The sequence below is a fragment of the Echinops telfairi genome, unplaced genomic scaffold (assembly GCF_000313985.2).
Source record: "Echinops telfairi isolate 266 unplaced genomic scaffold, ASM31398v2 ScPeMD7_7469;HRSCAF=8507_1, whole genome shotgun sequence".
Classification (NCBI taxonomy): Eukaryota; Metazoa; Chordata; class Mammalia; order Afrosoricida; family Tenrecidae; genus Echinops; species Echinops telfairi.
This window is the reverse complement of record NW_022111373.1, coordinates 98,190,738-98,203,540: the sequence shown is the minus strand read 5'-3', so window position 1 is coordinate 98,203,540 and position 12,803 is coordinate 98,190,738. Positions and strand designations below refer to the sequence as shown.

The following is a 12,803-nucleotide window of genomic DNA, read 5'->3' as shown; positions in this document are numbered from 1 at the left end:
AGCTTGCAAGGACAGCGCTATGGGGAAAACTCAAGTGTATGAGTGGTTTTCTCATTTCTAAAAAGGTGAAATATCAATTGATGACAAACCTTGTTCTGGACGTTCATCAACTTCCCAAATGGACAAAAATGTTGACTCCTAGTGCATTTGGAGTTCATTCCACCAGGTCAGACTGTTAATCAACCTCTATTTAGACAAAACAGGCTTGATCTGTGGCACCACAACAGTACACCTGCTCATGCAGCCATCTCAGTGCACCAGTTTGGGGCAAAAAAAACCAGCATGCCTCTTGCCCCATGCACCTTCCTCACCTGACCTCACTCCATGCAACTTCTTTTTGTTTCCACGAATGAGGAAGGACATGAAAAGACAGCAATTTGACAACATAGAAGAGGTGAAGAAAAAACTGAGGGAGGTACTGTCAGCCATCCAAACAGATAAGTTTGGAAAATGTTTCCAAGAATTGAATCGCAGATTTGACAAATATATTAAATGTAATGAAGAGTACTTGGAAGGTGATACGGTTGTTTTGTTAAAATTTTGAAAATATATACCTTGTAAAAAATTCCATTGTGTGTGTGTGGGGGGGGAGATACCCCCTCATAGTCTGATGGCAACGAATCCCCTGGTCCCACCAGTGTGATGATTTACACACTTCCACCTCAGCCTCCTGGCAGGGGCAACCTTCTGAGAATAGAAATTAGTCACTCTTCTCACTTGTGTTCTGATTCTTAATGCTAACTAAACTTTGAAATTGCAAAGAAAGAAAGGAACCACATCCTTTGTGCTCTCAATATATAGGTTAGCAGCAGTCGAGCATAAAAGACAGATTTTCAAGTTGATGTATGTGGGGACACCAGCCACAATGAGGAACTCCTGCACAGGTCCGGCATTTTTTCTCTCAATGGTCATTTTTCTCCTGCTAATTCCTAAAGGTAAGCCAGATTCTTGCCATTTCCATTATAACCATTAAGCAAAATGGAGCATGGTCTCAATGACTATTTGGCGATATCAGCGTTCTCCACTATAACCAGACTCACTGCCATCGAATTGATGCTGACTCATGGAGACCCCCTGTGGGCTTCCCAGACTGTAAATGTTCATAGGAGTAGAAAGTTCAGCCTTTCTCTCACAAACTGCTGGTGGTTTCAAACTGTACACCATGCAGATCTCAGCCCAATGCATAACCATTACATCACCAGGGCTCCTATGGTCTACAAAGAGAAGTTTGTTGTTGTTGTTGTTGTTGTTTCTCCAACCCTAAAATAATTAGAATTCTTTGTTGCTTCCTTACAAATTCCTAACAAAAGGAGCATGCCACACACACACCTTGAAAGAAAGAGGGAGAGAGGAAAGTGGGGAATGGGAGGGGGGACAAAAGGCCATGTAAAAACAAGCAAATTGATAATAAAACAGCCCTTGAGTGGGGGGAAACCCAGGACATTCAGGAAAGGCATGGTTGTGCTTAAGTCAAGTAAGCCTTTTGCAGCAAGAAAATATATGCATATATTAGGTACAATTAAGATAAACATGACCTAGACTCCAAAATGAACCAGGAATTATTCAAATTTTTGTAATGATCTCTTTAAGCCAAAGTCTCTGTTGTTTTTCCTTTGGGTTTTTTGTTCTTTTAACTAAGCTACATTTGTTTTGCATGCTAAATATTAAAACTAATATTCATAGTTTTACCTAAGCTCCACAGGTGTTGGCTTGAAACACTGTAAGATTCCTGCTTGTCTCTGAGAGAGTAATAGCCCCGGGTAGTTCTCGACGTTCCTTGTAGACCCTTCTAAGAAGTGATGGCCACTCTGGCACTGGGATGACAAGCGATGGGGGGTCAGTTTTTCTCCAGAGTCTGGCAGCTTTGGAAGGTGGCAAGAGTGAGCAGAGACTAACCATCTCTCAAGTCAGAAATTATTTTTTAAAAGTTCACTAGGTGATCTTGTAGCTGAGGAGGAAAAGGCATTTAAAAATAACAAGGCAGAAATTGGGGACAAAAGAATGAGCATATTATTAAGTGTCTCATAGTATGACCATGTTCAGGCATACTAAAGTCTCCACAACCTTAAGAAGAGGGCAGATAAAAATTCTGATCATATCTTTTCTTCAAAGGAAACAAAGCCACTGGCTCTGCCTCAGTGGGTTTCCTGTGGTCAGGGAGCCATACAGGCCCCTGAAGGACACAGAAACACAAGCCCAGGGGTCTTAACCCTGCTATACATTAGAATGAGCTAGAGATCTTTTTTTTAAATGCCTACATGCCAGCCCCAGCCACAGAGGTTTTCTGATTTTATTCTAATGGGGTCCAAGAATTGTTCTTTTTTAAAAGCTTCCGAAGCAATGACCCAGACCCTCCTAGGACTGCTGTGGTAAGAAAGGTGGGCTTATTTCTGAGACATGTGTGCGTGCTCACCCCACCTTGGGACTCGGCATAAACAAATATTCTCTTGCATACGGAGTTTGTGGTGTCTTCTGAGAAGATTCCAAGGTGCCCTATAACATGAATCCCCCTGGGAAGAATTGAGGTGTGGGGAATGTAATCTTTGTTTCTTGCCCTTTTATTTCTGGAGCCTAGAATTTGGCTTAACCCACTCCCCTCAGGAAATGAGAACCATGTGGTGACTCTCTTCTCCTTTATGCTCACCCTAATCAAATTGTAGGGAAAGCTCCAGATCTATATCGTCTATCTTGCAGATAATTCGGTAGTGAATTGGCTTTAATTATGGTGCCTCCTTCATGGAACAGTGAGCCTCAGCCAACACGTAGGAGAGGTATTCTAGGAACTGTTGGTCTAGAAAGATGAACACCATTCCACAATGACCCAAGTCCTCTCAGTTGACATGTATGTCTATGGTTTGTTTGCCTTGTGTTCAGATGTAATCATTAGTTTATAACAGGTCTATACTCTGTCTATCATTAAAGAAATCATTTTGTTTTGCTCAATAGCATCTTCTTACTTCTTCGACCTCATTGTAAAAGACCTTAAGTTAAACCATGAGGTTCCATCGAGAGATTCAAAGGGAGCCTCAGATGCAGCTGAGGCTCTTCTCTCAATCAATGAGGGAGGACAGTGTCAAGTTCAATAGCCTGAAGTCTCACAACCACCAAAGAACTCATGTGTTGGATAACAGACTAAAGATGCTATTATTATCAGTGCTTAAGATCTCTCTCTCTTTTTTTTTTTCTTTGCAAGGGCTTGGGGTGAAAAGCATATTTCTCAGGTTTCTAAAATCACGCTGCTCTTCAGATAAATACTGAGACAGAAGGCAGTCGTGGGGGCTGCTCAGGAGTTTCCATTGGCAGGAGCATCGCTCATAACAACTGTTACTGGTTTAGGTCAAGACACAACTCCCTGTCCTTTGCTAGACAGCTGTGAGGGCTGAGGCTGGTAATCTGTGACGGATCCCAGCCCGAGAATCCCGGAGACAGCCAACAACAAGGCTTCAGGGAGTGACGGTAAAGAGTCCTCTCAAAATATCCCACAGGAATGGGCTTTGCGTTCAGATGATTAAGGTTGACGTGTGGGAAAAGCCAGGGGGGATGAGCTCACCAGGATTTTCTCTCCACCTGGGAAAACTCTGGCTGGTCTGAGGATTGGGACTTTGTGGAGAGCTCTTTGAGTAGGCTCTCACCTGAATTGCTTTTTTTCTATTGAACAGGCTTCTGTGCCAAAATCATTGGAGGAAATGAAGTGGATCCTCACTCAAGACCCTACATGGTCCTTATTAAAGGGGAAAAAATTTGTGCTGGGGCTTTGATCAGGAAAGACTGGGTTTTGACTGCAGCTCACTGTCGACTGTAAGTGCTTTGGTTTGTTTGCTTGCTTATCAACTTGTGGAGCTATTTAATTTCGGTGACATTCATAAAAAGAGATACTTAGCTGACTTACCAGAGGGCTGGTGTGTATTTTCACTGCCCTTGCATTTGTCCTACTCCAAACCGTCCAAACCCACTGCAATCAAGTCAATCCCAACTCATGGCAACTTCATGTGCTAAGACTTGGTCTACTCCTTAGGTTTTCTTGGCTAGAATCTTCACAGAAATAGATTGCCAAGACATCTTCCATGACACCACGGAGTGGGTTCAGCAGTTGGACTTAAATCACTGGTGTCACACAGGGATCTGTTGCCATAACTCAGTTGGGAGCTGAGCCCGGACCAAAGCGCAAGGCTTTGGTGAAGCAGCAGCATCCACCGCTCTAATGTGGTTCTCAGTAATCGCCTCCATCCATGTGCTGTGAGGTTGTGCTTCTGCTCATGACTGTACAACTTAGGAGTTCACCATTGATGGAAGATGAAGACTTTCAGTGTCCCTCAGAGGCCGAGACACAACGGGCCAGTTACTTCTTTAGAATGCCTTCCCGTCTCCCTCAGGAAAATTCTCTCTCTTCTTCAGCTCTCTCTTAAATCCTGTCAACTATTTCCTTCAGCTCTCTTCCAGTCCTGGTTTTTCCCCAACCCATATTAGATAACTCTGGATTAGAATCAAACCTCTAATCCAAGGGCATCCAACATGATAGCCAAAAACCACTGAGAGTTATATAAATGTAAATTAATTAAAATTAGTTAAAACTATAAATTTAGCTCTTCACTCACCCTATCCCTATGTCTAGTGCTCAGCAGTCACAGACAGCAACTGGCTACCATATTGCACAGCATAAATTTGTGGAATATTTCATCACCAAAATTAGCTCTCCTGGAAAGCATTGTTCTGTCATTTTTAAGGAGACTATACTTAGCTGATGCTCTGGAAAAATGAAGTGTGGATAGCTGTTTGGTGCATTTTGTGCAAGGATGTGAATGTGATGATAGGTTTAACTTCCCAAGAGTATTTAATTTTGTTAAGCAAACCAAACTTTTAGCATGGAGTCAGAGGAGCCCTGACATGAAACACAGCCCTCCATTAGGCAGTGTAATCCTGAGACAGTTTTCCAGTGAAGGTAAGTGTGTTGTTCACTCCCGGAGATCTTTCCCATCTATTACTCTACATCCTGCTTACCCGGATATCTTTTACCCCGGTGTCCAAACCACTGAGACCTCTGTTTTCCTGTTTCTTCTGAAGCTCGGTTCCCTACCAGGGCTAATGGGTGCACATCCCTAAAACCCTACCAGAGATCTCAAGACTTGACTTAACTACATTGGAATTTGATGATTTGATTTTCAATGAATTTAATTTGTTACATATGAAGTTGGTGCTAATGATGATTAAACTTAAAAGCATCTTTCTTTGTTATTCTTCAAAGCACATGAACAGGGGTGTTTGTTTGTTTGTTTGTTTGTTTGATTGTTTTGTTTCTTTCTGAGCTACGAAGAAGGAGCTACACAACAAGCATATTTACAAAGGAGACCCTGACATTGGGCAGCACACACTCTCTTGACCACTTGGTTAAAAGCCCAGGTTCAGTGAAATGGTGTCATGTCTGTTTCAGAAACAACGATTCCAAGGTGATTCTTGGAGCTCACACCATAGCCAATAATGAGTCTGAAAAACAAATAATGGCCATTGAGAAACAAATACCCTATCCATGCTATGACCAAGACACACATGAGGGTGATCTTCAACTTCTACAGGTATGTATTTTAATTGTCTTATTAAAAATCATAGAACCTCCTGCAATCTAGTCACCTAAAGGGAAACCTTTTCTCCAAACTCAAATAATGGGTCCCTGAGAGTTGGACTAGGATATGCACGGAAATGTATGCATTGTAATGATCTCATTGTCTGAATTCTTGATGTTTGTCTACCAACAGCTGAACAGAAAAGCAGACCTTAATAAAAATGTAGCTGTCCTTGCCCTACCCCGAAAGGGGGAAGACGTAAAACCAGGAACAACCTGTCAAGTTGCAGGGTGGGGGAAGACTAACAATATGTCACCTCAGTTTTCAAATACTCTAAGAGAAGTCAATATCACTGTCATAGACAGAAAAACCTGCAATGATGAAATGCACTATAATTATAATCCCGTGATTGGACTGAATATGATTTGTGCTGGAAGCCTCAAAGGTGGAAAGGACTCGTGTAATGTAAGTAAAATAAGAATAAGATCTGATGTCTCAGCAGTTGTTTTGTGTCGTGCAGGTATAGAAAGCATAATGCAATACTCTGTCTTGTCGTGATGTTGGCTTATACAGGTTCTATCGCTTTTTGAAAGTGTTATTAACAAAACCCCAGCCAGTCAAAGGAATTAATGTCCTCCACTTCAGTTGGTTGTTCATCAAAAAATAAGTTCACTGCTAACCCATGGGTTGACCCACTATGTCATCTAGTAGTTTTCCACTGGAGAAGCAGCGTTTCTCTTTCTTTCATTTTTCTTATTTGTGTGGATTAAAACTTAAAAATATGTAACACTCAGGAGAACTGAAGCTCGCGTGCTCTCAGGCCTTCAGGGTCCTTTTCCCCACCCCAATGCACTGCACGCTTCAAATTTCTCTCCTGCGTAGAAGGGTGAAGTCATTCCCAAGACTAGCTGAGAATCTGGAGCTAGACCCTGTAGGTTCCTAGAGCCAGATTGAATCTTCAACAATCAACTGCCAGGTATAAGGCACTCCATAGAATGAGTGGAGCTCCGTATGAGTGCTTTGAGAAGTGGTTGGACCTGATTAAAAACAGGGTTAGAAAAAAAGGGAAAGAAAAACCATTTTGCATCATATTTTTCAACTCTCCCAGGGGTGTACAAAGTACGTGGCTTGAAAGTTATTAGAGATCGAGGTCCTTCAGCACCAAGGCTTAGCGTACCCCAGGAAAAGAGGGAATTTAACTTCAGCATCCTCCCACACTCTCCTATTTGCCCTCCCTCTGCCATATCTTCCTCTCCTCCATCACTCAGGGCATCCAGGAACTCAGAAGCTTCATGCTCTTGGAACCGCTAGCATCTCGTGATGCTAGCTCCTCTCATCCAGCCACCTCTCTGCCATCAAAGTTTAGCCATCTTTCCCCATGCTCTCAATGCCCAAGACTCTTTATAATTGACTGTTGACTAACTAAACGTGAAGGACACCAAGAATTGCAGGACTTGTTAACAGACAGGGAAAATATGACTGCCCAGGAAGGACCCCAGATTCTCAGATGGTCTCTTACTTCATCCATTCATTCATAAGACCAACTGTTGTGTGAAACAGGCAGATCATTGTTGCCTTCCCACCAAATCAAACCAAAACCAAACCCACTGCCATCAAGTTGATACTAATTCATAGCAACCCTAGAGCTGTGTTTCCCAATGTGGGTAATACCAACTGCTAAGGGGTGCTGGAATGATCCAGGGAAGTAGGCAATTGCAAAAGCAGATACCTACATTTTATCCTGGATTATGGGCTAAAGTACAGAAGTTTTAATTTTTTTTTTCTTTTGGAAAAGGTGACATTAGGCCATAAGTTTGGGAACCAATGTAAAGAGTCTCTGGGACTATAAATCTTTATAGGAGCAGACACCATACGGTGAAATTGCTCCCTCCGCCTTGCATCCACTCAGTTCCATCTACAAGCTTCTCCTTCTCTCTGGTACTAAAGCTTTAGGGAAAGCTCCAGACTTCAAACACATTTGAATATACTGCTTCTAGAGTTCCAGAAGGAAATACAAGGGCATACATTGTTGGCCACCAAAACCCAAACCCACTGCCATCAAACAGCTTCCGACTCCTAGAGACCCTATAGAGGGCAGAACAGAACTGCTTCTTAGGGTTTCCAAGACTGCCGATCTTCATAGGAGCAAAGAATAAAGTAGCAATTGATAACTAACTGGAACATCACTTCTGGATAGTGAGACCCTGAATGCAATCCCTGCTTTTCTGGAATTTCTAGGTAATGTCAGGTTCTCAGGGGAGTGATTTTTGTCACCTTGAGGAGTCCTGGTGGCCCAGTAGCTTTAGTGTTGCACCGCGAACAGCAGTGGGTTGGGTTTGGTTGGTTGAAGATGAGTAACAAGAAGGAAGGTTCCTTTGGTTTGTTTTCAGGAGAGCGGAACCAGAAAGCAGCTTCATGGGTTTTTGTTGTTGGGGGGTGGGGGGTGTTTATAGCCTCAGTACCCCATCGGAATTTGATAATTGACCCTTTGAATCATTAAGTGTCTTTTGAGAAAACGACATGTCAACAGGAGTGTTTCCTTTCATTTATATGAAAGCAGAGAATTAGATAAAGTGATCAATCTCAAGATTACCTGATAACTGAAACTATAGCATGAGCTTTGTTGTGATTGTTCATAAATACACGGAGTGAGCCAATTTAAATCACAAAATGCTTTCCAACATTTGGGGTTTTTAAGCACATCACTTAAGATTGATCTTGACTTTATATTGAATGATGTAGAATTTCTTCCACTTCACAAATGGTCGTGTTCAACTCTGACACCCCACCCCACCCCCACTACCCTTCTTGTTTGCCCTCAGGGAGATTCTGGAAGCCCTTTGATATGTGATGGTATTTTCCGAGGCACCACTGCCTTTGGCCTTCCAGAGAAATGCGGAGACCCTCGGGGACCTGGCATCTACATACGTCTCACAAGGAAATACCTCATATGGATAGTGAAGACTGTCAGGGGGATACCTTTGTGAACTCTACCTCGTGTTCTGTCATTTTCTCATTTTGCCATAAATAAAATCAATTTGTATGATTGCACCTGCTTTTCTCCTAGCACATTCGTGGACAAATATATGATTGTACCAGCTTCTCTCCTGCAAGGAAGCAGAATAATACAGCAAAATCATGAATAATGCAAAGAAAAGATTAGGCAGCAAAGTCACCAGGGTCATCCATGTGTCCACTAACATGGGAATTTTACCCAAATTACCCATTCAACTTTCTCAGTGGGAGCCAGAATATGTGGCACTAATATCAGGCCTGTCCAGTAACATGAACAATAAAGAACTCCAAAATCTACAAGAAACACACAAGGCCCATCTGGGGCAGTTGGGTTAAAACAAAATGAGCCTGTCCTTCAAATACACTATTTCATGTCAACACCTGCTATTCATAGTATAGTCAAGAACCTAGGTCTAGGAGGGAGATAAAAATAGGAATAGAAATGCTTGACAGTATTTCCCAAAAGCAGATTAGGAATAGGAATTAAAGTTCTGGAGACTCCAGATAATAAAGTTGGCTAGTCAGGGATCAGGTGTAAGGCATCATCAGAACAAAAAATCTTACCATAGTGAATGATGGGGGGTGTGCGGAGTGGAGATCCAAAGCCCATTAGTAGGCCACTGGAGATCTCCTTGCAGAGGGGTCTCGGGGAGTAGATGAGCCAGTCAGGGTGCCATGTAACAATGATGAGAAATACAACCTTCCTCTAGTTCCTAAAGGTTTCCTCCCCGCTCCCACTACCATGACTCGAATTCGATCTTGCAAGACTGGCTAGACCAGAGGAGGTACACTGGTACAGATAGGAACTGAAAATACAGGGAATCCAGGACGGATGAGCCCTATAGGACCAGTGGTGTGAGTGGCAAAACAGGGAGGGTAAAGGGAGAATGGGTAGGGAAGAGGGAACCGATTACATGGAACTGTGTGTGACCTCCTCCCTGGGGGACAGACAAGCGAAAAGTAGGTGAAGGGAGAGGTCGGACAGGGCAAGATATGACAAAATACCCATTTATAAACTATCAAGGGCTCATGCGGGAGGGGGGAGCAGGGAGGGAGGGGAAAAATGAGGACCTATTGTCGGGGGTTTAAATGGAGAGAAAATGTTTTGAGAAACGATGTACAAATGCACTTTACACAATTGATGTGTGTATGGATTGGGATAACAGTTGTATGAGCCCCTAATAAAATGTTTAAAAAAAAAAAAAAGAAAAGAAAACAAAGCAAAACAAAACAACAAAATAAAACAAAAAACAAAACAACAACAACAAAAAATAAATAAATAAATAAAGTTGGCTAGTCAAGAAAAGTTGTTGTTGTTGTTGTTGTTAAGTGCAGCCCAGTCGGTTTCCACCCATAGCAACCCCTATGTACAACAGGGTAAGCACTGCCCAGACCTGCACCGGCATCACAATTGTTTATGTTTGAGCTTATGTTGCAGTCACAGTATCAATCCATCTTGTTGAGGGTCTTGCTCATTTTCACTGACCTTCTACTGTACCAAGCATGATGTCTTTACCCAGGGACAGGTCTCTCCTGACAACATGTCCAAAGTATGTAGTCCAAGTCTCACCATCCTTGCCTCTAAGGAACACTCGAGCAATGCTTCTTCCAAGACATATTTCTTTGTTTTTCTGACAGTCCATTGTACTTTAAAGATTCTTCACCAGCACCATAATCCAAATGCATCAATTCTTCTTAGTCTTTCCTATTCAATGTCCAACTTTCACACTCCTATAAGGCAATGGAAAATACCATGGCTTGGGTTAAGCCTACCTTAGTCCTCAAAGAAACATCCTTCCCTTTCAATGATGTAGAGAGGTATTGGGCAGCAGATTTTCCCAATGCAAATCATCATTGGATCTTTTGACTGCTGCCTCCATGAGCACTGATCATGGATTCAAGCAAGGCAAAGCCCTAGACAACTTCAATCTTTTCACCATTGATCTTGATGTTACTTGTTGGTCCAGTTGCCAGGATTGTTATCTTCTTTATGATGAATTGTAATCCATACTGAAGGCTGCCTCCTTGGTCTTCATCAGCAAGTGCTTCAAGTTCTCCTCACTTTCATCAAACAAGCTTGTATCACCTGCATGTTGAAGGTTGTTAAAAAGCCTTCCTCCAATGCTGATACCATTTTATTTTTATATAATCCACCTTCTCTATTTGCTCAGTATACAGATAGAGTAAGGATGGTAAGAGAGTACAACTCTGATGTAAACCTTTCCTTATTTTAAACCATGCCATATCCCCTGCTTCTGTTCAGACAACTACCTCTTGATTCATGTACAGGTTCTGCATAAGCACGATGAAGTATTCTGGAATTCCAATTCTTCCCTAGGGTGGCCATAGTTTGTTATGCTATATGAGGACAAATGCCTTTGAATAGTCAATGAAATACAAATAAACATCTTTCTGGTACTCCATACTTTCAGCCAAGATTCATCTGACATCAGCAATGATAACCCTTGCCCCATATCTTCTTTGGAATCCACCCTGGCAGCTCCCTGTCAATGTATTGCTGCAGCCCTTATATTCAGCAATATTTTACTTGTATGTATTATCAATGACATTGCTTTGTAATTTAAGCATCCCATTGAGTCACCTTTCTTTGGAAAGGGGACAAATATGGATCACTTCCAGTCATTTAGCAAAGTAGTTGTCTTCCAAATTTCCTGGCATACACAAGAGTGTTTCCAGCATTTCCTCAGCTTGTTGAAACATTTCAATTGATAGTCTAACAAATCCTGGAGCCTTGTTTTTGGCTAATGCTTTCACTGTAGCTTGAACTTTTTCCTTCAGTACAATTGGTACTTGTTCATATGCTACTTCTTGAAATGGCTGGATGTCAATGAGTCCTCTTTGGTTGTATTATTTCCATCTTCTTTTGAGGCTTCCTGTATCATTTACTATGTTGTCCATAGAATCTTTCAATATTGAAACGAGGCTTAAATTTTTCTTTAGTTCTTTCAGTTTAAGATTTGCTAAGCTTGTTCTTCCTTTTTGGTTTTCTACATCTAAATCTTTGCACATTTCATTATATTTTAATTTGTCTTCTCTAGCTTCCCTTGAAATTTTCTGTTCAGTTTTTTTACTTCATCCTTTCCCTCATTTGTCTTAGCTAAGCTCTGATTAAAAGCAAGTTTCTGAATCACTTCTGACATCCACTTTGATCATTTCTTGTTTTCCTGTCTTTTCTTCATGAATGATGCTCTTGATGTCCTCCCACAGCTCATCAGGTTTTCTTTCATTAGTGTTTAATGAATCAAATGTATTACTGAGATGTTCTTGAAGTGGGTGGAATGTATCCTTAAGTTCATATTTTGGTTAGGTAGGTCTAATCTGCATGTGGTAACTGTGGTTGCCATCTCTTATTGGGGCGTAGGTGTTGAATGATGACCAGAAAGTTTTTTCTGAAAAAAAAAAATGGTGTTAGGCTATATAGTCGAGAGAAACACAACCAGTGAAATTCATAACTTTATAAAAGAAAAAAATTTATAACAAGGAAGCCGCCCAGACTAATCCAACTGAAGTCCATGGGTAAAATGCTAATTGGATGCCCCAGAAGACTCATGCCCCTTCTGGTCAGTGAAGCAGGAAGACAAAGTGGGAAGCTAGGAGATCACAGCCAGTGGGTACAGTCTACAGCCACGGTCAGCAGAAACAGAGCAAGGCATCAACAGCTCCTGAGATCACCAGCCCAAGAAGTCAGACACAGAATTCAGGAAAAAGCAAAGGAGAAGAGAGAAGCCAGTCTATACAGTGTCTCTAATAAGTAGGGCCACACCCACAGGGAGAGATCATTAGGCTGTGTTCCAGTTGACAGATTGGACCCATCTCTACCATCACAGAGGGACAGGGAAAAAAAGCTCACTGCCATTAAGTCAATGTTGGCTCATAGTGACTTGATGTGGGTTTCTGAAACTGTAACTGTTTACAGGAGTAGAAAGATCAAGAAGCAGCTAGCTGGTGGTTTTGATCTACTGACCACATGGGTTGCAGCCTAATATGTAACCACTACACCACCAAGGCTCCTAGGTTTAGAAAGTTGACCCAAAACCTTATCAGCAAAAGTCCTAATGGAGCTTATTTGACATATTGAATTTAGATAATCATCAGTCTGGCAGCCACTTCAAGGTGTCACTACATGAACTGTTTCCTTCCATTTCCATGAGCTGCTTTAGACATACGTGTGTGTGTGTGTGTGTGTGTGTGTGTGTGTGTGTGTGTGTG

At 41.9% G+C, this 12,803-nt stretch overlaps 1 protein-coding gene across 1 annotated transcript; it reads left to right on the top strand.

Moving 5' to 3' along the window:
• Positions 1–854: 854 nt before the first annotated feature.
• On the top strand, positions 855–8,573 carry GZMA (granzyme A). The gene is made up of 5 exons (XM_004703716.3): positions 855–935; positions 3,660–3,798; positions 5,429–5,570; positions 5,751–6,023; positions 8,381–8,573. Exons 1-5 carry the CDS (start codon positions 866–868, stop codon positions 8,543–8,545), a joined length of 789 nt encoding a protein of 262 aa, XP_004703773.1. The 5' UTR covers positions 855–865; the 3' UTR covers positions 8,546–8,573.
• Positions 8,574–12,803: the final 4,230 nt, after the last annotated feature.

What these genes read in the sequence shown, in the direction of transcription:
- GZMA (XM_004703716.3), top strand. Translation starts at nt 866, where the DNA reads ATGAGGAACTCCTGCACAGGTCCGGCATTTTTTCTCTCAATGGTCATT. An exon ending in GTGATCTTCAACTTCTACAG is followed by an intron (nt 5,571 to 5,750) that starts GTATGTATTTTA and finishes GTCTACCAACAG; the next exon opens with CTGAACAGAAAAGCAGACCT. An exon ending in GTGGAAAGGACTCGTGTAAT is followed by an intron (nt 6,024 to 8,380) that starts GTAAGTAAAATA and finishes GTTTGCCCTCAG; the next exon opens with GGAGATTCTGGAAGCCCTTT.